Source organism: Gopherus evgoodei, chromosome 1, assembly GCF_007399415.2.
Source record: "Gopherus evgoodei ecotype Sinaloan lineage chromosome 1, rGopEvg1_v1.p, whole genome shotgun sequence".
Lineage (NCBI taxonomy): Eukaryota > Metazoa > Chordata > Testudines > Testudinidae > Gopherus > Gopherus evgoodei.
The window spans coordinates 273,688,021-273,713,763 of NC_044322.1; the positions used below are offsets into that span (position 1 = coordinate 273,688,021).

Below are 25,743 nucleotides of genomic sequence, written 5' to 3' on the forward strand. Positions count from 1 at the left end.
ACGCTCCAGAAATCGACGCTAGCTTGGGACCATGGACACACAACGCCAAATTAATGTACCTAGTGTGGCTGCGCGCAATCGACTTTATACTATCTGTTTTATAAAACCGGTTTATGTTAAATTGAATTTATCCCGTAGTGTAGACGTACCCTCACAGTCAGTCTTCCCTAGCAGTTGAGCTGGGGGGCACTAGGATACAGCAGCAGCAGTTGCTGCCGGGAGGCAACATGGAACCACACAGGAGAGACAGGAACACTGCTCTGAGGGCCCCTGAAAGGCAAGCAGGGGCCAGGGGACACTCAGGGAAGGCATGGGGGTGCAGGTGGGCTGGGGGGGGACACCCAGCCCCAAGTATTGCTGGAGCTCAGCTCTTCCCCCTCCTCCCTCCCTGCTGCCGATCAGCTGGGGAAGAAGCTTGGTTTCTGCTGGCAAAGCCTGCCTTGCTGCATGAGCCCAGCGCCAAGCTTCAGAGTGGAGCATGGGCCCCGCTGGCTCCATTGGCGCCATGTTAACCCCTAAGGCGCCACCTTTTGACCACATGTTTAGTGGGGTAGTGGCCCCTACCCCTGCTCCCCCCTAGCTACGCTACTGGATCACTTAACTCCCAAGGGGTGGCAGGTTCTTCCCCAGGCTGAGTTATATGGCTGCTGTGCAATTTTACATTTTAACTGAAAACTATTTTATTTTGTCATTTTTTGTTCTGAGTTTGAGAAAAAGGAAGGAAGGAGAAAGTGTTGTATGAGTATCAGATGTGTTTATGCCTCAAATTCTTAAGGTTTCATGTATCCAGGCTAATTCCAGAACAAAGAACAGAAGTTGCATCCACAGGGTTCATAAAGTCAACTATTATTGTAATGATTTGTATTATTCACTGGGCATCATCTGTGTGCTCAGCACTGTTCAAAATATGCCAGAAAATATAGTCCCTGAGCCAATGTGTATAAAATGTAACCCTGGATAAGATGGCTCAGATATGTAAGTAGGAAGTGTATAGTTATTGAGCATATTAATATCTATGAGTGGAGGTGCTGATGGCAATAGACGTTTTACTGGATTAAGGACTAGAAGATTTGACCCTCCAACTTTCTTTCAAGAGGAAGACCTGCCCACAGCTTTTGTGCCTGTTTATTTTCCTTTCCTGCCTGCAGTGGCCCTCATATACCTCAGAAGTCTCCATTCTTCCCTCAACTTAAAAATGTGGAATTTTCTTGGTGTTTGGTTTTAAATGTTCTCCTGTGAGAAATGCAACTCAATCACTGTAATGTTGTGTTTAAGAGCTTCTGGAAAGTACCTGGCCTTTGAATAGAAGTGAGAGCAGTGTTGCCAACTCTCATGATTTTGTCATGAGTCTCATAATAATTATTATTTTCCTTAAAGCCCAAGCTCCTGAAGTCAAGTGGATTTGTGATGATTTCAGCCTGCATTCTTAAAGAAAAAGGAAGTTTCTAGCCCTTGTGGCTGTGGAGAAAGCTTCAAAATGTGATCATAGTGCACCTTAGAGCCTCAGAAAGCAGAAGACAAATAAAAAGAACACCAAATCTATTACTTATACGTAATCTCATGATTTTTGGTCGGCCTAATTCATGATTTTTTAACATTTGGGGTTGTCAATACTGGAAAGTGACTTGAAAGTGTCAGTTTCACTCCTGTTTAAGATCAGTTTCTAGTTTTTTATTTGGAGTGAGGCAACACCCCTAGAGCCCCAGATAGGTGCAGTATAAACTCATGGGGCCTTGCCCTATTAGGATGTTTCCAAAGTTAAATGACCTATTCCAAGCTTGGTGAACTGCAAAAAGTGCTAGAAAGTTATTAAATTTTTCTACAGTTTTTTCAATTGTTGTCGTCAAGAGTTAGTAACAAAGTCAGAATATACATTAAAATTTTAAATCTAACCAGTGTCCCTTAAGTGACTTGACAGAAGATGTGAGAACATGTTAGTGTTACAGTTGAGTGAGCCTAATATTTATTTAATTCTCTTTAATATAAGAATTAGATACAGTTCTCCTATCAGCTAATTTCTAAGTTATTATCTGCAGAAAACCCTAGAGTTTTCAGGTGCCTAAGTAGCCCCTGGAATCATGGTTCAAGTTGCCCTCCTCCTCCATGTGAAACAGCACTCCTGTTATCTTAGGACAGCCTGGATCTGGTAGGGGTGTGGGGTGAGTGTCGCAGCAAAATGTCCATCCTCTCGAGGCCTGGCCTGGCCCTCAGGAAGACGGAAGGTGAAATGCTGCAGGAGGCTGGTGAAGAAGAGGAAGAGCTCCATCCTGGCCAGTTGTTCCCCCAGGCAAGCACGACGACCTGCAAGTGTGGGAGTGAGAAAAGAGAGAGGAGGCAGAGAGGAGGAGGATACAACACCACATGTAAATGACTAATCACTGAAGGAGTAAGACCCTTACTGCACACCCACAGGTTGGAGTGAGCAAAGAATCTGCCTCCATATGCAGCAGATGGTGAGTCTCCCTATTCTTGGACCCTATGTGAACAGGAACAACTAAGAAACACTTCCCCAGCCCAATCAATGTTCTGTTTAATCCAATTTCCCTGTCTCTGATTGTGGCCAGCACCAGAAGTTTCAGTGGAAATCATAAAACCAAGGACTCTGTCAGTTAATTTGGAGAGAATTACTTCCTCATTAGCCTGACTCAAAAGAGTCAGACACTGTAATACGCAGGGATAAATCCTCAGCTAGTTAAATTGACCTAACTCCATTGATGTAAAAGGATCTATGGTAATTTACACCAGTTAAAGATCTGTACCATACGCTCTGTGTGGAATTCTTGCCTTCTAGAATCGAAATGGGCAAATAAATGCCTTTAGATAGAGAAATCTGAGGTGGAACAACATGCCCATGCTGCCAGGCAGGAGATTCTGGTTCAAGTGCAATCTGGGGACATTGGTTTCCTGGACTCTAGGCAAATACAAGTGGTGCAGTTTCATCAATGACCCATGTCAGGCTAAACCACTGCAGCAAGCCTTTGCACTATTTGTATAAACAGGGTCACCTCGCTATCAGCCTGAAAGATGTCACTGGTGCCATATCTACTCCCATAGCCACTGCAAAATCCTTCTCTTGGTCATCAGGTAGCTTAATAACAACACCCCCATCATCCTCTTTGGACTGTTCTCTTTGAAGATAGTAAAATCAAACCTTGAAGTCTATGAGCTGATAACTGAAGTGAATGAGTTATAAGTCAGACCATGTTATGAGCTGGGTGAAAACTTGCTATGGGTTGACTCAAACCTCATTCAAACTGCTGTGTGAACACACCCTTCACTTAAGATAGTTGTAACCCACACCTAAAACAAGGCCTAATAGAATCTTTCCAGAAACTAGCATCAGGTAGGTACGGAGTTCCACTTGATATTGTGACCAGGTTGGGCAGGGGGGAGGGAGAGAGTTGCAAGTGTATGAGAGAACATACAAAAACTGAGAACAAACAAAAACAGAGAGAGGCAGAGACAAAAGCAAGAAGTAACTGAAATGGTTGGCTGCATTGAAACAAACCTAAAAAGCACCAACCTGCTAAGTGTTTGTCAATTTGTGGAGGTGATCTGGTCACCGGGAAAGGTTCTGTGGCAAAGCTATAACTGCTCAGTTCATAGAACCTTCTGTCTAAGCCTTCACAGTTTCCACTGCTGGAACTCCTGGGCTGCACTGGTACAAGCCTGGCAGAGGCAGTGCCCCACCAGTTCAGGCATCCCTCTGCTGTTGATGTGGTGTCCAGAGGGGTTAGGAAAGACTCTACAGCCCCTCCACCAGCCACAGCTGGCCTCCTTTGGTGTGTATCAGAGAATCAGTATTTCCCTCTTCCCCTCTCTCTGGTGAGTTGGGAGCATACAGGAAACTGGAAACATCCATCACCCCTTTATCCCCTACAGATCCATGTACCCCATTGCAGTGGTCTCAGAGCCTCCAGTAACAAAGGCTTCCTTTGATCAGGGTGCCTTGCAACAGATAAAGAAGCATGTGGTATACAATTTTGATCATTCTTTAACAGAAATCCTTAACTATAATCTCATCCTTTTCCCAATAACACACACCTCACCTATGTGTGTGCACATTGCTTCTAAACCAATTGCTGGGCCTCCACCTTCAAGCAGATGTAATGAAGTATGAAGTAATTTCTCTGGGGAGATACAGCATGCTCATGAAGAACAGATGGGTGTATAGGCTTAAGGGATGTAGGTCCTCTTTAATTGGCAGTTCCGTGCTCTTTTGGGATTAGGTAGGTGGGTTTGTTACATAAGTAACCTGAACTGATTTGTAATAAGTTTATTTTCTATTTAAATAACTACAGCGGTAAAAGATGAGCAATGAATTAATTAAGGTGAGGGTTGCCCAGCTTACTGTAGAGTATAGAATACAGGACTGCTTCCCTTTGGCCGAGTGGTTTACATAGGCCCTGGGGCAAGCTGCTCCTCTCAAGGCCTGACCTTAAGTACAGAATTTCAAGGCCAGAGTTTCTACGCTGGAGAAATAGAGGGAGTGAGTTATTTTGCAGAGGTTACGTATACTGGTACCACCAGCGCACTGTAGAACAGGCCCAGCTCAGCAAACTGCACTGATCTTCCACATGAGGAAGCTGCTCTCATGATGAGAGGAACACTTTCCTTTAGAGGAGACTCACTTTCCCATAACAGTAGTGGGTCATTTCTCATGAGACACTGTGCCTTAGTTCCACAGGGACAGCCTCTCCCAGTTGCTCCTCCCCTTGGATTTACCTATAGAGAAAGGCAGGAAGGCCTCTCGCTTCACAAACTGCCCAGCTGCATCCAGGAAGTGCTCTGGGTAGAACTGGTGCGGCTTCTCCCAAATCAATTCATCCTTCAGCACCGAGGACAAGTTAATGATGACTGTCATCCCCTGATCCAGAAAGAAACGGGGTATATAAGAATTGTCACATCAGAACAGTCCAGTCCCTCTGCATTCAATTTCCCAGCTCAAGTATGGCCATTGTAGGATGCTTCAGAGGAGGGCACAGAACCCATCTCTCCTGCCAACAAAGCTACTACCTCTCGTTGAGGGTGGAATTTTTTTGTTGGTGGGAGAGGTCTCTCCTGCTGACAAAGAGCGAGTGTCACTAAAAGGTGCATAGTGCAGACATAGCGTAAGAGTATGCCAGTGGTGTTTTCATGTCTAATGAAGTTCATGGGATGAAAATTGCTTCTACTCTCCAATTGCTTCAAATATTTTCTCAAGTTAATTTTAGCTCTGGTAAGAGTGTGCTGATTGAGAGACTCCAAACTACAATTCTCATTGTCTTCACAGAAAAAGAGAGATCTTTCCCCTCTCACCTGCCTTTGACCTGAGCTAGAGGAGTTTCTTCTAAGGGCGAAAGTGGAATTGAGTATTGTATGGCTTTGGTCTCCCAGTGTGACTGTCATCAGGGAAGGCAATAATTGCCCATTATTGTCTCTTGTCCATTTGGAACTGGACTGAGATGCACAGTGGCCTCTAAACAGCCTTCAGATAATAGAGTTTTAGTTGCTACTGTTCTGGATTTGAACTGGTGACCTAGCAGGTAGTTTCTATATCCCATTCCAAATTCCACACAGTTAATCAGCATTACCTTTCTCCACCTCCAAGCAGATGTACTGAATGTTATAAGGTGCCCAAGACAAAATTACAGTCTCTCTTATAATGATTGCAGTTCTTAGCTGTGTTTTAGCTCAATTCGTTGTTTTTTCAGATATTCAAAGACTTGATGAAGATGGAGCTAACCACATAAACAAGGTTCTCTCTGAGGCCCAAGCCCTTTCAAAACTGCACATTTGATAACTTGCCAATGGTTGTGTGATTCAGGGCCTGGTGCTCCACCCCTGTGCGCACAGAACCTTGGGGAGATTCACATATGGAATGTCTGCAGTTTCAGGACATAAGTCTGCAAAGGGAGAAGATGTCTGCATCCCCTGCTGGCCACAGATACCTTTGGAATGAAGAAGCCTTGGAGCTCGGTGTCCCGGTATGTCATGTGAGGCACTCCAACAGGAGTAATATCCCCATAACGTTGAATTTCATGGATCACAGCATTGGTATAAGGCATGTTCACTAGGTCCTCCATCTGGGGTGACCTGTCCCTGCCAATCACCTTGTCAATTTCCTCATGGACTTTACCTGGAAAAAACCCTTTACATTGAGGAGGATGTAACATATTTAATGATGTACATCAACACCGTACAAGTGGGAAGCCTATGGATTTACCCTTAGGCTGTAAACTCTCTGGGGCAGGGATTGTCTGTTTATCTTTATTTGTACAACGCTGAGAACAACAAGGAACCAATCTTGATTGGAGACTGTGGGAGCTATTATAATATAGACGTGTAATAATAATAATTAATAATGTGGGTTTATAATTTGTGAGTTTGTTAACCAGCTTTCTATCAACTATTGAGCAGTTTACAAGTGAGTCATCTCTAGGAAGTGGGTGCTGTAAGTGTCTGGGAGGTGTCTGGTGTCTGGGGCACTTGTTCAGGGATCAGGAAGGATATTATCCAGCAGTGGGGAGAAGGCATGGTCCTTGTCTGGACCAACTTCTGATTTCTCTCATCTCCACACAACCAGAAAGCCTCTTTGACACCCCAGACATGCACTGCTCTGCTTCCCAACAGCTAATTTCTGACCTCGCAATCAAGTCTTGTGTGTTTGTTGAACAGGGAAATTGGTGAAAGCCTCTGGAAGCAAGAGTGCTAGGGTGGCAGAGTTTAACCAGAGATATCTATAGGAGGGTATTGGCCTTCGTTGGGGGCAAAGGCCAAAGTGAGCTCTGCAGACAGTGGGAAAGAGAGGAATGCAGAATTAGGAGCTGAAGAAGAGCACACTCATCTACTCAGCCCAACTTACATAGTCATCCTCTGTGCTATGGGCTAATAAGCTCATTGTTAGAGACATCCCACCTTACCCATACTGTATTTGACCCACTTGTGCATAGGCAAATTTTCTCTAGGGTGCTTGACCCCCTACTCTGCTCCAATCCCCACCCCCACTCCACCTCTTCCCTCAAGGCCCCATGCATCCCCTGTCTCTTCCTGGCCCCGCTGCACCCCTCCACTCAAGTGCATCCTTCCTTCGCTCCACCCTCCTGCCCCCCCAGTGCCTCCTGCACACCACTAAAAAGCTGATCTGTGGTGGGCAGAGGGCACTGGGGAAGAGCTGATCAGCGGGGCTGCCAGTGGAGCTGAGCACCCACATTTTGTTTTTCCCTGTAGGTGCTCCAACCACCCACGGAGTCGGTGCCTATGTACTTGTTTCTCCGGCGTTAGCACATTTAAGCAGGTTAGCATTTATCCCTATGGAGACCCTAAGAGAAGGAAGAGTTACCAAGTAGCTGTGAGGGTCTCAAAGTGCACTTGTCATGAAGAAAAATGGTGAGCGCTCCCTCTGACACTGAAATCTTGAACAGGGGCTTGCTCTCTCCCTTCTCCCTTGCCACAGGTCTTTGCTCTCCCCCTCAGAGAGTTTTCCAGTGGAATTATTCCCCCAATCACTTCTGTGACTGCTGCTACAGCAGCATCATATGCCCAGAACACAAAAGTGACAGCAGATGCTAAGAAGTTTTCAGTGAAAGATGCAGGGTTGGGAGAAACAGTCACATCTCCACCAGTCCTCTTGCTTACACTGGATGTCAGGATGGAGAAGCATGTACAGCAATGCCCAGCGCAGGGTGGTGGAGGTGGTCTCAGTGCCAGCGGTAAACAAGTCAATTGTTACCATATGAAGGTTCTTGTCATTGAAACTGCTCCCCGCATGCTCTTTGGCCTGAAGGGAACAAAAGAGAGCGTGATTTGACCTTAGATTTTTGCTGGGGAGAGAGGAGCAGACGGGTAGATAGTGGTAATTCATATTCTCAGACTGAAAGATTGAATTGTTTGCAGAGTGCAGCGTAACACGTGCATATGGCAACACATGCTGTAATGGCTCCTTTCATACATTTCAAGGTAATAATTTGTCCCACACATCATAGACTTCATCAGGAAAAAGCTCAGGACCTTCTGCTCCAAAAACACAGGGTATGTCTACACTGCAATATAAGCCCAGGGTTGGTGGCACTTGGCTCAGCTGACCCTGTGTTAGCGAACCCAGAGCATGAGCATCTACACTGGGGTAGTCAGTAGGTGGATGGCAGGCCAAATCTGGACTGCTAGATGCTTTTGAACAGATTCTGAAATCTTTTTATTTGCTTATCATTATCATTATTGTCATTTTTTAAAAATTATTTTCTCTGGAGTCTGGACCTTGCCTATACCTTGACCAAGAAATTTGAACCTTGACAAAAAATTTACTACCCCTGCAGAAGTCTATGTGGAGTGTCAACCCTACATTAAGAATTTTCTAGCCAGGCATTAACCTGAGGTTCTGGCATCCACACTGTAGCAGGCAGACCTGAGTTAAGCCAACCATATCTCAGACTCCCTAGCACCCTCCCAGAAAGTGGCCGCTCTAGCCTTGACTGTGGGAAAGCTTTACTGCCCACCCTGCACATTACAGGAAGTTTGACCAGCCTGCCAACGCTGCCTACCGAGCAACATGGAAGAGGCCCCTATTCAAGAACTTTTCTTGCTTGCGCGTCCCACCTGTGTCAGGAATGGGGCAGAGTTTCCGTGAGGCACTGGTGGACATTTCAGCTGCATTTTCTGACCCACCAAAGTCCAGGGGTGCTGGAACAATTTTTATAGTGGGGGTGCTGATGATGGAAAACCTATATCTGGTGTTTGTTATTACTGCTTCAAGTCAGGGGGTGCGGTAGCACCCCCAGTTCCAGCACCACTGTGAAAGGCACCCAAAAGAGTTTATAGTGGTGGAGGAGGAGTACCCAGGCATGACAGACTCACAGTGGCTGATGCTGCTCAATACACTCAGCATACGTGCTGGAAACTCTGCCCACAGTCTCTTACCACCAGAGTTAAAGGAGGGTCTCCAGTCAGTCTTAGAGATTTGTGCCTCTGCAACCACAAGAGGTTAGTGTGATCACTCACACTTGATTAGTCAGAAATTCCATGTAGTGGTGAGCAGGGTGCAGCCAACATGCCAGCCAACAAATTAACATCAGGATTCCAAAAGTTCATATATGTACCTGTGAATAATAATTTACAGTCCCTATTCCTGCCTTGGTATCTTCTAGGAGATCAGGACCTCAGTGCCACCTACTGAACCAATAATCTCATTTTCTACAAGACAGGTCTCCCCACCAAGTACTCTTCAGGGCCACCTTACTTAGGCTATGAGATATGACAGGATCACACCAGGAAGTAGTCTGGCTATCTTTTGTAATGCTGTGGATTTTATGTGTCTGTTTTCTAAGGGTTTCTTGTCTAGGTTTTCTCAGAGCAATTCTGTAAATTTAGACGTAGACTTAACATGGGCAATAACTAATAAGCTATTTAAGAGCCAATGAAAATGTAATTTGCTTTGTTTACGAATCAGAACAAGAAGTTGAAATTTAAAAATTTCCCACAAAATGAAAGGTTTTCAAAAAGGGTTTCAAGTTAATCAAAATTTTTAAAATATATAATGGATATAAAACTAAAACCAACCATAAAATAAAAAAATTAAATGAAGTAATTTCTAAATGAAAAATTGAAATGCGCTGTTCTGACAACCTCAAAACAGAATGTTTCAGCCTATCAAAATGTTTCATTATGATTTTTTCTAAATGAAATTTTGTCAAAAGTGACACATTTCCATGTTTCACTGTTTCAGTTTTGCAACCAGCTGTTCTAGAAAGATATAAAAACAAATCAGGTTTTTGTTCTGGAACATTTTTCCAGCCAGGAATTTCCAGCAGCCTGCCTTTGAACGAAACTGTGACTTGAAAGGATGAAGGATGAAGGAAGTCTTCACTGTGACCTTTGCCAAAATGATTAAAAAAGTGTCTTTAAACTGTACATGGTTGACTTATGTCAGGGCTGTTCCACGGCCAAGAGAGCTAAGGAGCCAGGTATAGCACCCAGTAGACTCAATGGAAGTCTCACCTTTGACTTCATTGGGCACTGCCTCAGGCTGTAAGTGCCTTAGCAGTACGTGTTAAAATTCCAACTATCAGCCTGTTCTTCAGCTGATTTCTGAGCATGAACTCATTAGACTCACTAGATAAGGGAAAACCAGAAGAAACAGAACAGTGAGCTGTTCATAGCAGTTCTATTAGCAAAAGGATTTTGCTTGTAAACTTTGCAACGAGGGACAAGGGAAGCTAACAGGGAGTGTTCCCGTCACTAATATCTTCACAGAGCCGAAGAGATCTACACCTGCCGTTCTCCTCCTACCTTCTCTATCTCCTGTAGAAAAGCATCAGTGAAGTCTCTCTTTTGGGTAAGATTCCAGGTCGTCCTGTGCTCCTTCACAAGCTCATCTGTGAAGTCTAGGACCTTCTTTTGGGATCTGAAGATGCTTTGTGGCACTCCAGGGATGCACAGCAGCCAAGGTACTACGACAAGGAGCTAAGATAACACAGTGAGAGAGAGAAAAACCATGCCCTACGGCTCCCAGAAAAGAATTACTAAACTACAATCTTATTGATCAATCAAGTGGCAGCTTCTTACTGACCAAATCATACGTGCTGAGTTACCTGGGACAGGAATCCAGTTTCTTCATTCAAGGCCTGTTCAAACAAATGCAGTAACCTCTGAAATTTCTTATTGTCATAGTCAAAGCGCTTGCCATAGATGAGGGAGCAGATCACATTGCTAACTGCGTTGTTTATAAGAAAATGTGGATCAAAAGGACGACCTGAAAAACATACAGGACCAACCAAAGACATTAGGAGTCACAACATCATTGTAGGCTGCCCCTCGCTAAATGGAACATACTGAGCAAGAACCTCTAACCTTTCAAGATTGCTTATGGAACAAACCAGTTTAAAGTCCATGCTCATGTAACCTGGAGAAGTTAAAGATGTCCCACATACTAACAGGGTTGGGCCTGGTCAATACTTGGAAGAAAGAGCAGCTTGGAAAACTTAAGAATTTCAGGTTTGTGCTCCTTATTCAGTCAGTGGTACTCATCTCTTTGTCTCAGTACTGAACTGGTGCTTCCTGTGTAAAGACAGATGTCACTATGCTGCTACAAATGTTTTTAAGTTGAGGCATAAAAGTGAAGTTCTTAAAGACTTCATGGCAAGTTTTGGAAATGTGTTACATGCTGATGCCTTCACCAAATTACATTCTACCAACCTAAAATTCCCCTTGCACGTTTGATTGGAAATGTTGGGTTTTGTTTGTTTTTACTTCCCATCACAAATTGTTATGTTAAAACATGTCAGGTTCGACCCCAGAGGTGGCTTCAGGATAGTGCTGGATGAATGATCATTATGTGTCTGGTCTCCAAAGCACTTTAATATCCTTCTGGCTATAAGGCATTATGTAGAAATGTGAGATACTGTGTTATTATTCCTTCTTTCATAATCAGTCATTTTATCCTTTCATTTCCTTATGTATGGAAGTTACACTAATCCCTCGCCTCATCTTCCTTGATGCTACAAACCTTTTTCAGAACAGATCGCAGAGCATAGAAATCCAGCTTCCTTGGTCACACGCTGCTCCAGGGATTTCTTTCCCATCCCAAAGTTCCTCAAGGTGGAGAGTGCAAATCTCCTTTGCTCCTTCCAGGTATGACTATATCTTGCAAACACCACCCCTGAAAAGTATTAATAAACAAGAGACATAATAACCTCTGAGAGCACACCATGCAAAATTCACTGGACAGCAACAAAATAGGGCTGACATGGAGGGACTGGTTTGTGAGGAAGGATAAAAGGAACTAAGTATAGCTTCACCAAATGGCAACTAATGGGAGCTATTTTTGCATCCTTCATAGTGCAGAAGGAGAAGGATTATTCAGGGAGGTCCAAGATATAGCTAGAAGTAATGGGATGAAATTCAGGGTCAGATTTGCAGCTGGTATAACTTGATGTAGTCAATAGAGCTAAGCCATGCTATACTCTGAGGGAGTGAGCTTCAGGCTGGGTGTGAGAAAACATTTCCCAGTGATGAGATCTATTAAACTACTCAATAGTCTCTCAAAGGAATTAATGGATGTCCCATCACAAGCCATTTAAAATTGGATTGGACAAATCACTGGAGAACAGATTAAAAAATTTTATTAAAGTAAATGTTTGAAATGAAATATACACAGGTTGAGAGGGACGGTACTGTACATCTGGGGTCAGGCTTGGGTTATGGGGGGTTACAGATACTGTGTGCAAGGATGAAAAGTTACATACATATCGCATAACCGGCATACGGGGTGCAAGGGTTTTAAAGTGAATAAGTGGGCTCAGGTTCGCCACCCATGGAATGAATAAGGAGTCCAAGTCAGTATCGGTGGAGCGGATAGGTACATGGGTGGGGTGCGTCCCTTGGTCCCTCGGGGAAGGAAGTGGGTTATTTCCCTGGTCGGCTGTCTCAATTACTCAGTGTGGTATTGGCGGTGTCCAGTGATGTGTTCAGTATAAATGTCTCTGGACCACCTGATGGCGTCGGACACCATGAGCTGTCTCATGAGCCGGGGGGTAGCGTCGACCGACCCCACATGCTCTCAGAACTGGCTTGTTGCAGGGCTCCCACGATCAGGGCATGTACCTGGACTTCGTAGCCCTGGGCTCTCAGGGTCTCGGCCAGCGAGGCATACTGCAATTCCTTCCATGCTCAGGCCTCGTGGAAGGCAGGGGACCGGTTTTCGAAAGGCACCGTGATGTCTACCAGGAGGACCTTCTTCAGGTCAATGTCAGGTCGTAGTCGGCTGTCTGTCCCGGGGATGGTGGAGTCAACGGTGATCTTCCCCAGGGACGGTGGGATGGCTTTCACTAGTTGGTTCTGGGTGGCATTGTGGCGGTGCTGACAGGCTCCGGAGTGCTGCTTGCATCCACACAGGACGTGCGGCAGGGTCTCGTTCACGTAGCCGCAATTCCTGCAGCATTTGTCCTGGCTGCCGTGGTGGATGGCTCCGTTGAGGGGAACACAGTTGAGTTGGGCCCTGTGGATGAACTGCCAGTCGGTGAACCTGGTGAAGCTGCCCCCGGGGTGGAAGTGGTTACTGGCGTATCACTTGCTGGACACCTCGAATACCTTGCCCTGGTACGACTTCCGCTTGAGGTTCTCGGCATAGTGGTAGTGGATGGTATCTTTCAGGGATCTTTCTAGCACGGCTCTGGCGGTCGGGGTGACGATGGTGTGGTCCGGGGTCTTTACGCGTGGCACCAATATTCCCAGCTCCCTGCTTTCCTCGCACCACTTCCAGCAGAAGCCGATCCTCTTACCCAGGCATCTTGAGGCGTTGCGGGCTCGGGACCAGAGAGTGGATAGGTCTCCTCCCTCTCTCCCGAACTCAGCCTCCAGGGAGCCGCTGAGGTAAGTGGCAACATCCCACTCGGAGGGGGCCCTGGCGATGTGTTTCCTGACCACACTCTGTATGGACTCCTGTGTGATGCTCCTCACTGTTGGGTCCGGGCATGTCAGGAGGCGGAAAGCGTGGGTCATCACCGCCACATACAGGGAGCATCCCTGCATTGGCCAGAGTATGGGCCAGGGTGAGGTTGAGAAGATGTGACTCTACAGATATTTTCCCTGCTCTAATCTTTGTTATAAAAGTACTTTGGGATAACCCAAGATGATTCCAGCCCAACAAGCCTCCCTTTTAGGTTGCATTTCTTTCTACCCTCCCCACTTTCACTCTTGGGTCCTGGAGGATCCTCAGAAGGAGGTTATTTTTTTTACAAGCCGTGGAAGGTACATACGTATGGTGAGGGATAGGAATCTGCCAGATCTGACAATGGCAGCCAATTGGTATTGATTAGCATGTACCTTCTACAGAACATTTCAGAATGTCCACATCTGCAGTTGGGAAGGAGAGTCCCCATTTTGATCTAACCTGACTTCCTCCTCATGAGAGGTAGTGTCAGGGGAAGACTCCAGCAAAAGCAACATCAGCAGAGGGACAAGAGAGGGAAGCAGTTCACTCCCTAAGTCCCCTTCAATCTCTCCAGGAGCTCAAATGATAAAGCCAGTCCCGCTGCAACACTACTGGAGAACTATGTTAGTTTCCAAGGTACTTGCCTTCGGAGGTCTCTCCGTAACCCAAGTGCTCATGTATAGGAAAGTATGGTCGGTCAGCAAAGTCCTCTGATTTCTGGACCAATGCTTCCTTTACTGCTTTGAATCCATTCACTACTATCAGATTACTCCAGCAGTTCTGAAGGCTAAAGACATTTCCATATTTTTTACTCAGCTGCCAAGAAAAAAACGGAAAAATACATTGTTGGAAGCCAGATGACACTTAATTTTGCTCGAAAGCAAGCCTGAAAAAATCATTTTGCATTTCTGTACTCTCTCAAATTTAGAAGGATCTCAGAGCACTCTGTTGGGCTTGTTAGCTCATCATGGATGTGCAGCCACTTCTGGAGTGGAACAACTCACAGCAGTACTACACAGCCACTTACACAGGGAGAGAATACCACCACCATTGTCAGCTGATGGTGCAGGAAGAGTTTATGTCAGCAGAACATAACTAACCAAGTTGAAATCTGGCCAGGGATCTTGTGAAAGTGTCACAGGGTCAAAACCTCTTTTGGAGTCTTCAAGGATAACAGACCCAAGCGTACATTGTTCCTTAAAACCATGGTGTGGCACTGGTTTAACCACTGACACAGAGAGCTTTCTGCACTAATTCCTGCAGCACATGGCTTTGCATAGGAGATATCCCATTCAAGTACTGACCAGGCCCAACCTTGCTTAGTTTATGAAATCTGATATTATCACAGAGGGTATAGTAGTGCTGGCTACAGATACATACAAAATAAAAATTACTGACCTAAGGGATTGGAGGTGGGTGGGGGTGACTTTTCCAGTGACGCTGGCAAATGAGGTGCCAGCTCTTGCCCAGACTGCAGGCATTAGCTAAGAACTAACAAACTCATCACTGGAGACTGACCAGTTTACCTGTATGTTAGTTTGCTCGAAATAGGTATTAGTCTTACAAGAATATATTTAGTGTTTAGACTATGAAATGCTTGTAAATTGCTGCAGGCCTTAATCTCACTTGCAATGTCTGTGTTCTGCACCATAAGAAAATATGTAAGTTTTGCTTTATAACTTTGCAAATGTCTGCTCTGAACTTGTGAACATAGGCACAGGAATCCTTTCCCACCCCATCCAGAAGGACTATCAAAATCAGCTGGGTCATCAAGAAATATTGCAAACAAAGGATTGGTTAATGGGCCTATCCCACCTTGGAAATGCCATGTGCAAGGAAGCTTGTCCTTGGACTTGGAAGCTGAATGAAGGAAATAAAACAAAGGCACAGGAAAATTTTCCATCTGTTTGGCTGTCAGAACTGTGACAGGGTGAGAGTTCCCCAGGGCTGCCTGCTGGATCCGCCCTGAAAGACACTTTAAATAGACAGATCATTGCAACTCGGTCAGTCTTAGGATTTAGATGATAACTTATTTGTGTGTATACGTTTGCTTGCTTGAACCTGCAAATAACTCTGTAATTTCTTTTTCTTAGTTAACAAACCTTCAGATCATTTATTACAGTATTGGCTATAGGTGTTGTCTTTGCTGTAAGATCTAGGGTACCAACTGATCTGGGGTAAGTGACTGGTCTCTTGGGACTGGGAGCAACCTGAATGTGGTGTGATTTTTGGTGACCATTTATCACTAAGTCCAGTTTGTCTGGGTGGCAAGATAGACTGGAGAGTCTATGGGGACTGTCTGTGACTCCATGGTAAGGCTGTTATAGTGATCCAAGAGCACAGGTGCCCGAACAAGGGGGTGAAGGGGAAGGAGAGGGGGCAGGGAGCCATGGGAGGGCCAGACCTGCCAATTTTTTAACATGACCATAATTTTGGAGGCAGAGGGCTGCATTCCCCCACCCCTCCCACCCAACTGCAAGCCCCAGGCAGGCGCAGAGTGGCACAGGCAGAAATCATCTGCTCCCCCACCACAAAGCGCAGCCTCTGCCTGCAACACCAGCCTCTTCTCAGTGGCCCCACCCCAGCTCCTCCTCTTCTCCCCAGTGCCCTGACTCCTGGCCAGGCTGGAAGCCAGAGCCAGGCCACCACTCAGCGAGCCTGGACCACTGTAGGGAGTCCTGGACCCTCCATCTGCCTTGGGTGGCATGACCCAGGGGACTGAGGGGACAGGCTGGGGGCTGCTCTTGGGCACCCCAGCCTGCACATGGGCTCTCTGGGTGGCTCTTACTACTGCCAGGTTCTGGCTTCCAGCCTGGCCAGAGGGCCAAACCTCTGGGGAAGAGAAGAAGGAGGGGGTGGGGGTGGAGCTACGGGGAGGGCAGGGCCTTGGGGAAAGAGGAGGAGGATGGAGAGGAGGAGCTATGGAGAGGGTAGAGTAGAGGGAAGAGTAAGGGTAGAGACATGGAACAGGCTAGGAGGCTCTCTGAGGCAGCAGTGGCTCTGTCCTACTCCCTGCCCAGCTACCAGAGAAAGCAGCCAAACGTGCCGGGGGAGAGATGTAGGAGAGGACAGAGCCCCTCTCCCTCCCTGCCTCCAGCAGGCCAATCTGGGGGGGCACTTAACCCCCCATTAGGGTGACCAGACAGCAAATGTGAAAAATCAGGATGGGGTTGGGGGTAATACGAGCCTATATAAGAAAAAGACCCAAAAATCAGGACTCTCCCTATGAAATTGGGACATCTGGTCACCCTACCTCTCATGCCCCTCCTACACGTTGCTTCTGATTCCACGAGCACAAAATGTGCCTGATGTAAGGGAGGACCAGAGCCACTGTACCCTGGTGACCGACAGGCATTGCAGAGTGCAAAGCAGAACAGTTTAAAGCAATTATCAAATAGTTTAAACCCCCAATTTAACCTTTTTTCACCTATTATTTGTGGGATTTCTTGAGGATTGTACACACATGTATCAAAGTAAGGATTGGTAAGGCAAGAGCAGCCTTCTTACAGCTCAAGAACATCTGGAGCTCTAGAGAGCTGTCTTTGGCAATAAAAATTCGACTGTTCAACTCCAATGTGAAATCAGTCCTACTGTATGGAGCTGAAACCTGGAGGACAACCAAAACAACCATCAGGAAGATCCAGACCTTCATAAATAGCTGCCTCAGAAGGATTCTCCAGATCCACTGGCCAGACACCATCAGTAACATCCACCTCTTGGAGAGGACCTGTCAACTCCCAGCAGAGGAAGAAATCAGAAGGAGAAGGTGGGGTTGGATAGGACATACACTATGCAAGCAGCCAACTAACATCACCAGACAGGCACTGTGGTGGAACCCCCAAGGCAAGCGGAAAAGAGGCCGTCCAAGAAACACCTGGCGACATGACCTTCAGGCTGATAGCAAAAAAATGGGCTATACCTGGAACCAGTTAGAACGAATGGCCCAGGATAGAGGACTCTGGAGATCTGTTGTTGGCTGCCCATACCCCGATTGGGGTGACGGGCATGAGTGAGTGAGTACACACACGTGGGAGAAAATGCCCTTCTGGGCCAAGAATTTAGGGACAAAAAAAAACCACAAGTAGTTGTTTTATGTGTACGTGAAAAACACAAAAACCAGTGTATTGTGTTTCTGCTTTTCTACAGTAGCTTTCCTCTAAGTCAGGGGTGGGCAATAATTTTCGCAAGGGGGCCACTCCAGGAATTTTGGTAAGTCGTCATAGGCCACAAATTTCTACTATATTAATGGAGTCAGTGCGGGGTCTGGGAGGGAGTTTGGTGCAAGGGGGGCTCTGGGCTGGGGATTGAGGTGCAGGAGGGGGTGTGAAGTTTGGGTGCAGGAGGGAGCTCTGGGCTGGTACAGAGTGTAGGGGTGCAGGAGAGAGTGTGGGGTGTTTGGTGCAAGAGGGGACTCCAGGCTAGGGTAGGGGATTGGGTTGCAGGAGGGGGTGTGGGGTCTGGGATGGAGTTTGAGTGCAGGAGGGAGCTCCAGGCTGGTACAGTGTTGGAGTGCAGGAGAGGGTGAGGGGTGTGGGCTCTAGGAGGGAGTTTGGCACAGGAGGGGGCTCCGGGCTGGGGAGAAGGATTGGAATGTAGGGTCTGGGAGGGAGTTTGGGTGAGGAGGGAGCTCTGGACTGGTGCAGAGTGTTGGGGTGTAGGAGAGGGTGAGGGATGTGGGCCCTGGGACGGAGTTTTGGTGCAGGAGAGGGCTCTGACCTGAGGCAGGGGGTTGCGGTGTGTGTGTGGGGGGTGCGAAGGACAGGATCTGACCGAGAGGTGCCTACAACAGGTGACTCCCAGCAGGCTGTGCAGAAGGGCTCAGGCATGCTGCTCCTGGAAGCGGCTGCAGCCAGGTGCTGCTGGCACATATCTGTGCTCCCCTTGAGTGGAGAGGGCAGCGGGTTTCCATGTGCAAGCACTGCCTCTGCAGCTCCCATTGGCTGGTTTTCAGCCAATGGGAGCTGTGAGGATGGTGCTGGCAGTGGGGATAGTGTGCAGAGTTGCCTTCCCCCCGCCCCTGCCAGTGGTGCACAGAGACATGCCAGCAGAAGCTGGCCGTTTCCAGGAGCGGCGTGGGGCCACGGCAGGCAGGCAGCCTGCCTGAGCACCCCGCTGCGCTGTGGGAGTTTTAGTGGCCTGGAGTTCTTGAGGGAGCAGCCAAAGAGCCTGGGGGGCCAGACAGAAATGTTAGACGGACCGGAGGCTAGCTCCCCATCCCACCTTTTCCGCCCAGGGCCCCATCTAAATTCCAGCTCTGCTCCATTCCAGCTCTGTCACCTCCCTTGCTCGGCTCCCATGCCACTGCTCCTTCCTCCTCCTTTTCCTGCTCGGCCCTCCCCGCCATCATCCCTCCTCCCCCACCATTCAGCCCCCTCCCTGCTCACCAAGTGCAATCCTCCTCTCCTTCCCCATTCCCACTCGGCCTCCCCACTGCTGCTCACTGGTCCCTGCTCCCCCACCCTCCACTGCTTGTCCCTCTCCCTGCTCACTGCGTGCATCTCTCCTCCCCTCCCACTCAGCCCCCTGCTGCCCCTCGCGTGTGTGGGTCAAGCAGTGGGGGAGGGACCAGCGAGCGGTGGCGGGGGGTGCTGAGCAGGGTGGGAGCCAAGCAGCAATGAGAGGAGGAACAGGTGAGTAGCAGTGGGGACCTCCAGAGAGGGGGTGGAGAATGCTGGAGAAGAGCAGCCAGGCAGAGAACACTGAGCTTTTATATGTGCCATGCAGGTTCCCGGGCAGCTGAGAAGGGCAGTATCTGCTACTCTGTTTCCCAGGTTCATCAGTAACGTCTCTGGGGATTCCAAGGGATCTGGGATGCTGAGTAGCAGATACTGCCTCCTCAGCCACCCGGGAACCTGCATGGAGCACAATAAATTAGCAAAAACTTCCCACGGAAGCCCATTCCCAGCAGGGAGGGGAAGAGGTGAGGCCACCACAGCCCAGGTGTTCTGTGGCAGGGTCAGTGATGGCTGCACCATGGAAGGTTTTTGCCTTTCCTGGACTATTATACCTGCCGCCCATGCAAATCTGTATCTGTAACAGTACCTAGCATTCCGGGCATTCACCTCATTACCAGAAAGACACTGATTAAAAAGGAGAGAATTCAGAGAAAAGCCACAAAAGAGATTAGGGAGTTGGATGGGCTGATTCATGAGGAAAGATAAAATGATCTAAATATATAGACTGATCAAATAGCTAAGGTGGGAGACTGATTGCTGCCTGCAAGTCTTTAAAAGGTTCAAATGCAAAGGATGGAGGGAAATTGTTTAGGTTTTGGTGAAGGAGTAATGGAATGAGTCTAAATAAAGGAAAATTTACTCTGGACATCAAGAAACAAACCCTCAGTGAGAGGTGTATCAGTCTGGGGAAGTTTCTTTGGGGAAGTGATGAAAGCGTCATTGCTGGTCATTAAAACTGGATAAAGCCCTCAGGGGCATACCACTAGAAGTTAGAGGGGTGGATAAGAATAGGCCATTTCTATCTTTGATTTCCATGATTCTGTAAGTAAAAGGAGCTGTTTTTGTTTCCTTTCTGTGAGAAATGCAAAAAAGCAAAATGAAATGGTGTGAAATGGAAATAGAGGCAGAAAAAGGAATAATATGTTGTTACTAAAAATGTGGAGTTAAAAGCAGCTACAGGTCAAAAGTGTTGTAGCATTGTCATCATCCGATCTGATCTTGAAACTCAAAAGCTCTTTCTACTGCATGGTGAAAACAAGAACCAGACCCAGTTTCCCTTGATGGGAATGTTGAAAGGTACCAGCCTAGAAAAGGGGCCTCTGGAGTTTGGCAACTACAATCACAAAATATAATATGATTTAGTTGCCACAAGCTACTGTGACGTTGCACTCTGTATGATTTTATAAAAGTATGCTAATGAGTGAATATAATGTAACTGGAATATGCTTCATTCAAGAGGTCTCTTGTAAGGTATCATTACAAAGTTTATAATCTACTGAGTGTGGTCATCCTATTTGTATAAATGTACTACTCGTGTATCTGAAACTAGAAATATATGAAACATTACTCTGAGGTCTTATTGTAATTATGCAAAGTGTGGGCCATTAATGTTGGTTTGGAATCTTGATGGCTCCCATCAACCAGGACAATTGACTGTGGACAGCTCTGTTTGCAGGCAAGCCTTCCCATGAGTCAGGCTGGGAGGAATGAAGGCTTGGGGTCTTACAGTGACATGTGATCATGTGGCCGGAACTGGAATCCATCTTTTACCTAGTGCTTTTTCACTGGGGGGCGAGGGACCCAGAGGGACAAAGGATTCCCGTCTTATGCAAAAGATACATAAATGGGTGGAACAAAACAAAATGAGGAGCCATCATGAAGAATCCCATAGCTACCAGCTGAGCTGGAACAAGAGCTGTACCAGGGGAAAGAATTGTGCCCAGGACTGGAAGGTGTCCAGTCTGAGGAAAAAAGTTACAGAAGCATCTCTGAGGGTGAGATTATCTGTATTCAGTTTGATTAGACATAGATTTGCGTGTTTAGTTTTATTTTGCTTGGTAACTTACTTTGTTCTGTCTGTTACTACTTGGAACCACTTAAATCCTACTTTCTGTATTTAATAAAATCACTTTTTACTTATTAATTAACCCAGAGTATGTATTAATACTGGGAGAGAAGGGGAACAGCTGTGCATCTCTCTCTATCAGTGTTACAGAGGACGAACAATTTATGAGTTTACCCTGTATAAGCTTTATACAGGGTAAAATGGATTTATTTGGGTTTAGACTCCATTGAGAGCTGGGCATCTGAGTGTTAAAGATAAGAACACTTCTGTTAGCTGCTTTCAGGTAAGCCTACAGCTGCTAGGGGACGTGATTCAGATCTGGGTCTGGGTTTGCAGCAGGCTAGAGAGTCTGGCTTAAACCAGGCAGGGCACTGAAGTCCTAAGCTGACAGGCAGGAAAGCAGGAGCAGAGGTAGTCTTGGCACATCAGGCGGCAGCTCCCAAGGGGGGGGGGGGTTTCTGTAATCTAACCTGTCACAGTTACATCAATAGTTTCCCAGATAGGAAAAAGCATTCACTTGAAACTAACCCTGCAGAGGTTGTATGTGCTCTTGTTAGGGCAGACACAGCCAGCAAACACATCCTAAAGTTTCCTGGAGATTACATAAAAGCATATCCTGGAGATTATGGTTTTGTTCACTTTTGCTGAGACTCTTAATCATTTCTACAAGGAAGGCTGTCATCCATGCATCCACATCCCCAAACCAGAGAAACTTTTGAAATAATGGATCTGAGCAGAGACAAATGAATTTTCATATAGAATAAATCTTTCGCTAGCCCTTTTCATCCCAGAGGATATAGATGGTCCATAAAGGGACCAGTTCACCCACCACTGAAGTGCAGTCATCTCTGAGGTGGAACACAGCAGCTGTTTAATAGAGCTAATATTGTGCAACAGCCCATCATGCTACAATGTCTCCAGCTGAAATTACAGGGAAGAGAGAGAGAGAGTGTGTGTGTGTGTGTGTGTGAGTGTGAGTCACTCTCCTCCAGCGCTATCTACTGGACTTGGGAGAGGAATGTTGTCTAGAGCCGCAACAGACAGAGGAGAACCTCGCAGCCCTTGTAACTCTGAAGAGGAGGTTAGGGACATCAGTGGGGGTGGAGGGTTGGGGCTGCAGCTGCAGGGTGGGCGGGGGTTGGAGGAGTCAAGGCGGGGATGGGGAGAGTCGGAAGCTTCTGACTCTGGAGTCGGGGCCCAGGGCGGGCAGAGCGCTCAGGGCTTCTGCCCAGCAGGAGCAACAGGGCTCAGGGCTTTAGATAGGGGGACGGGCTTCAGCCCCGCATCTCTGCTCCTTACATCTGCCGTGGCCCGCGGGTGGTGTCCGGGCTCCCCACGCATCGCTGGCTCCAGGCACCAGCTTAGCAAGCAGGTGCTTGGGGCAGCCACTCCAGAGGGGCGGGGGCACATCCAGCTATTCAGTGGCAATTCAGCAGAGGGGCCCTCATTCCCACTCGGAGCGAAGGACCTCTGGCTGAATTGCCTCAGGTCGTGATCGTTTTTGGTTCTTTTTTTTTGGCTGCTTGAGGTGGCAAACCCCCTGGAGCCAGCCCTGTCCCCACAGCTCCGTTCCCAGCTTCAGCAGGCGGCACCAGGACTTAGGACTTTAGCTACAGTGGGAGCTACAGCTGGGAGCGCTGAAACCGCTGCTCCTCGCTAGCTAAAGCCCTAAGCCGCGCCGCCCTACCCATGGCTGATGCTAGCAGCCCCATCCCTCCTGCACCTAAAGCTCTGAGTCCCGGTGATCCCGAGGGTCAGAAGCCCCGAGTCTCCTCAGCCTTAATTCCCCCACCCTGCGGCTGCAGCAACAGCCCCCTGGCTGAAGCCCTGAGCCCCAGGCAGCACGGTATTTGCAAAGTTTTTTGGTTTTTTGGTCTGCGCTGCTGCCTGCCTGATTCAATGAGGACTTCCGGTTCCAGACGGTGTCCGGTTGACCGGTAAGTCCACCACTCTGATGTTCCTATCTTTGAGGTGCTACTGTAATCTCAGAGCATTAGAGCCCCTCCTCCCCTAGGGGGACTGACTGTTACTGTTTTGGAAAAGCCCCTGCATGTAAAATAACCCCTCCAGCCCGCACCAGCTGGATTAACGAACCACCAGCCCACACCAGCTCTGTTCCACAGCCCGCTGTGCTCAGGGTGACCAGATGTCCTGATTTTATAGGGACAGTCCTGATATCCAGGGTTTAGTCTTATATAGGCACCAATTCCCCCACCCACCCCCCGTCCCGATTTTTCACACTTGCTATCTGGTCACCCTAGCTGTGCTCTCCAGCCCCTCTGGCACTGACCTGGGTAAAGGAGAGGTGCGGGTTGTGGAAATCGATCTGCAACATGGTCCCAATGAAAGGCAGAGAGGTCGGCCCTGGCGGGTAGCGACTCCAGCTCTTCCTGCGCTTCAGGAAATCAAATAGCAGAGCAAAGACTGTGAGGGCTATGCCCAGTGCTGGGAGGTTGTTCCCGCAGGATCGAAGCTGGGACCAGAGCCACAGGAGCAATTCCATGATCGTTCTCCCCTTTGCCCCCCTCTGTATTTTTAACTCTCACCCCTGTCTCTTTTTCCTGCCCCTGTTCTCTCACTCTTTGCTATTTCTGTCTCCCTAGTTTCCTCCACCTGTTCCCCTTCTCTCTCTCTCGCTCTCTATTTCTCAAACACCTGTCCCGCTCTTGATAATATCACAGCTTGGAGCTGCTTGGCCAGAATTTCTCTGTAGTCCCTCCTCTGCCTAGATAATACAAACTCACAGGGGAGTGGTAATGAAGGGTGGCCCAGCCCCTGCAAAAGAGAAAGGGCATAGCTCCGTTTCCAGCATCTGTGGTATGTAACGCTGTGGTTCTCAAACTTTTGTATTGGTGATCCCTTTCACCTAGCAAGCCTCTGAGTGTGACCCCCCCACTCTTATTAATTAAAAAATATTTATTTAAGTATTTATTTAATTAAAAATTATTTAATTAAAAATTTTAAAATATATTTAACACCATTATAAATGCTGGATGCAAAGCGGGGTTTGGGATGCAGACTGACAGCTCATGACCCCCCCCCATATAACCACCTTGTGACCCTCCAGTTTGAGAACCCCTGATGTAACATGAGGGAGAAAGGCACCTCCTGATGCCAATTGGCAGAGGAGCACAGAGTTTGACAGGAATCCCCCTATGTAATGTATAATAATAATGATGTATAATAATTCACTAACAGGTAGCAAGTGAGGTTTGGTGTAATGTGCATTGTGGCATCTGATTCTTTGGTATCCTACCTTTGAACTAATGTTGTTTGATGTGATTAGGATTCAAATCTTATGTCTGCTTACCAAATCTCATGTCTATACATGTCTCTTTCTGCCCCCGCTTGCTTCTATCTCTGCGACCTTCCTGCTCTCTGTGAACAGCAATTTGGAGGCATTATGTATGTGACACCAAGAATACATGTAAAGAATAGGAACAGTGAGCATATTTTTCCCCACGTTTTCAAGCAAGAGCGTAAACCATAAATGTAGCAGTGATGATAAGTAATGCCTATGCAGAAATGTAGTTCGCGTGAGGGATAGCTTCCTAGAGTGGTAGAATAAGATGTGAAATCATGCTGCCTGGGAAGCTATTCCCATGTGATCTACATTCCTTGTGTAAAAAGAACAGGAGTATTTGTGGCACCTTAGAGACTAACAAATTTATTTGAGCATAAGCTTTCATGGGCTACAGCCCACTTTATCGGATGCATGGAGTGGAAAATACAGTAGGAAGATATATAGATATATAGAGATTATATATATATACACACACACAGAGAGAACATGAAACAGTGGGTGTTACCATACACACTGTAATGAGAGTGATCAGTTAAGGTGAGCTATTACCAGCAGGAGAGAAAAAATCTCTTTGTAGTGGTAATCAAAATGGTCCATTTGCAGTAGTTGACAAGAAGGTATGAGGAACGGTGTGTGTGGGGGAAATAAACATGAGGAAATAGTTTTACTTTGTGTACATGTACATTGGCCAAACTGGACAGTCTCTACATAAAAGAATAAATAGACACAAATCAGACGTCAAGAATTAACAGATTAAAAAACCAGTCGGAGAAAAATTCAAGCTCCCTGGTCACTCGATTACAGACCTAAAAGTCGCAATATTACAACAAAAAAACTTCAGAAACAGACTCCAACGAGAGACTGCTGAATTGGAATTAATTTGCAAATTGGACACCATTAAATTAGGCTTGAATAAAGACGGGGAGTGGATGAATCATTACACAAAATAAAACTATTTCCCCATGAGAGCGGATGAAAATAATGAGATTTGGACACCTCCCCCACTCCCATCCTCCCCCAATCCAACAACATGGGGTCATTTTGCTTGGATTCTGAATTGTGAGCTTTTGCAGTTAACATTTTCATACTTTTCTCCTAATCAGCTGGAGTCTGAATTTGATCATTAACTTCTAATTTTACCATTCAGGCAAGTTCAGCTTTTACTTGCCCTTTCAGCATCAGAGGGATTTTACTTGGTGAGTTGCGGTTTTGGTAGAATAATGAGAGCTACAGCTATATGATGTGTAGTATCCTTAATGCAGCCAAGTCCATTAAAAACCTTGTCAAAATCTTTCAAAATGTTCTTTGCATGGAGACCCAGGCTTTGTCATTTTGGGATAGGCGAATGGTCCATCTAGTTCAACACACATTGTTCTATTTTAACTTTTCTTTTCATTCAAATTGACATAGTCCACGAGTAGGTTGCTCCTTCTGAGAACCTTTTCCAGTTCCCCCAATACTTCACTTTCAAGTGGCAGGTCCCTGCCTTCACTTCACTCTGGTGTGGGACAAT

General features: G+C 46.8%; 1 protein-coding gene across 1 annotated transcript; it reads right to left on the minus strand.

The window, feature by feature from the left end:
- Nucleotides 1-2,122: 2,122 nt before the first annotated feature.
- Nucleotides 2,123-23,429, minus strand: LOC115647075 (cytochrome P450 2D14-like). The gene is made up of 9 exons (XM_030553767.1): nt 23,217-23,429; nt 14,050-14,221; nt 11,480-11,632; nt 10,566-10,726; nt 10,264-10,437; nt 7,618-7,759; nt 5,931-6,118; nt 4,726-4,867; nt 2,123-2,301 (listed from the first exon to the last, which is right to left on the minus strand). Exons 1-9 carry the CDS (start codon nt 23,427-23,429, stop codon nt 2,123-2,125), a joined length of 1,524 nt encoding a protein of 507 aa, XP_030409627.1.
- Between the last annotated feature and the right edge of the window lie 2,314 nt (nt 23,430-25,743).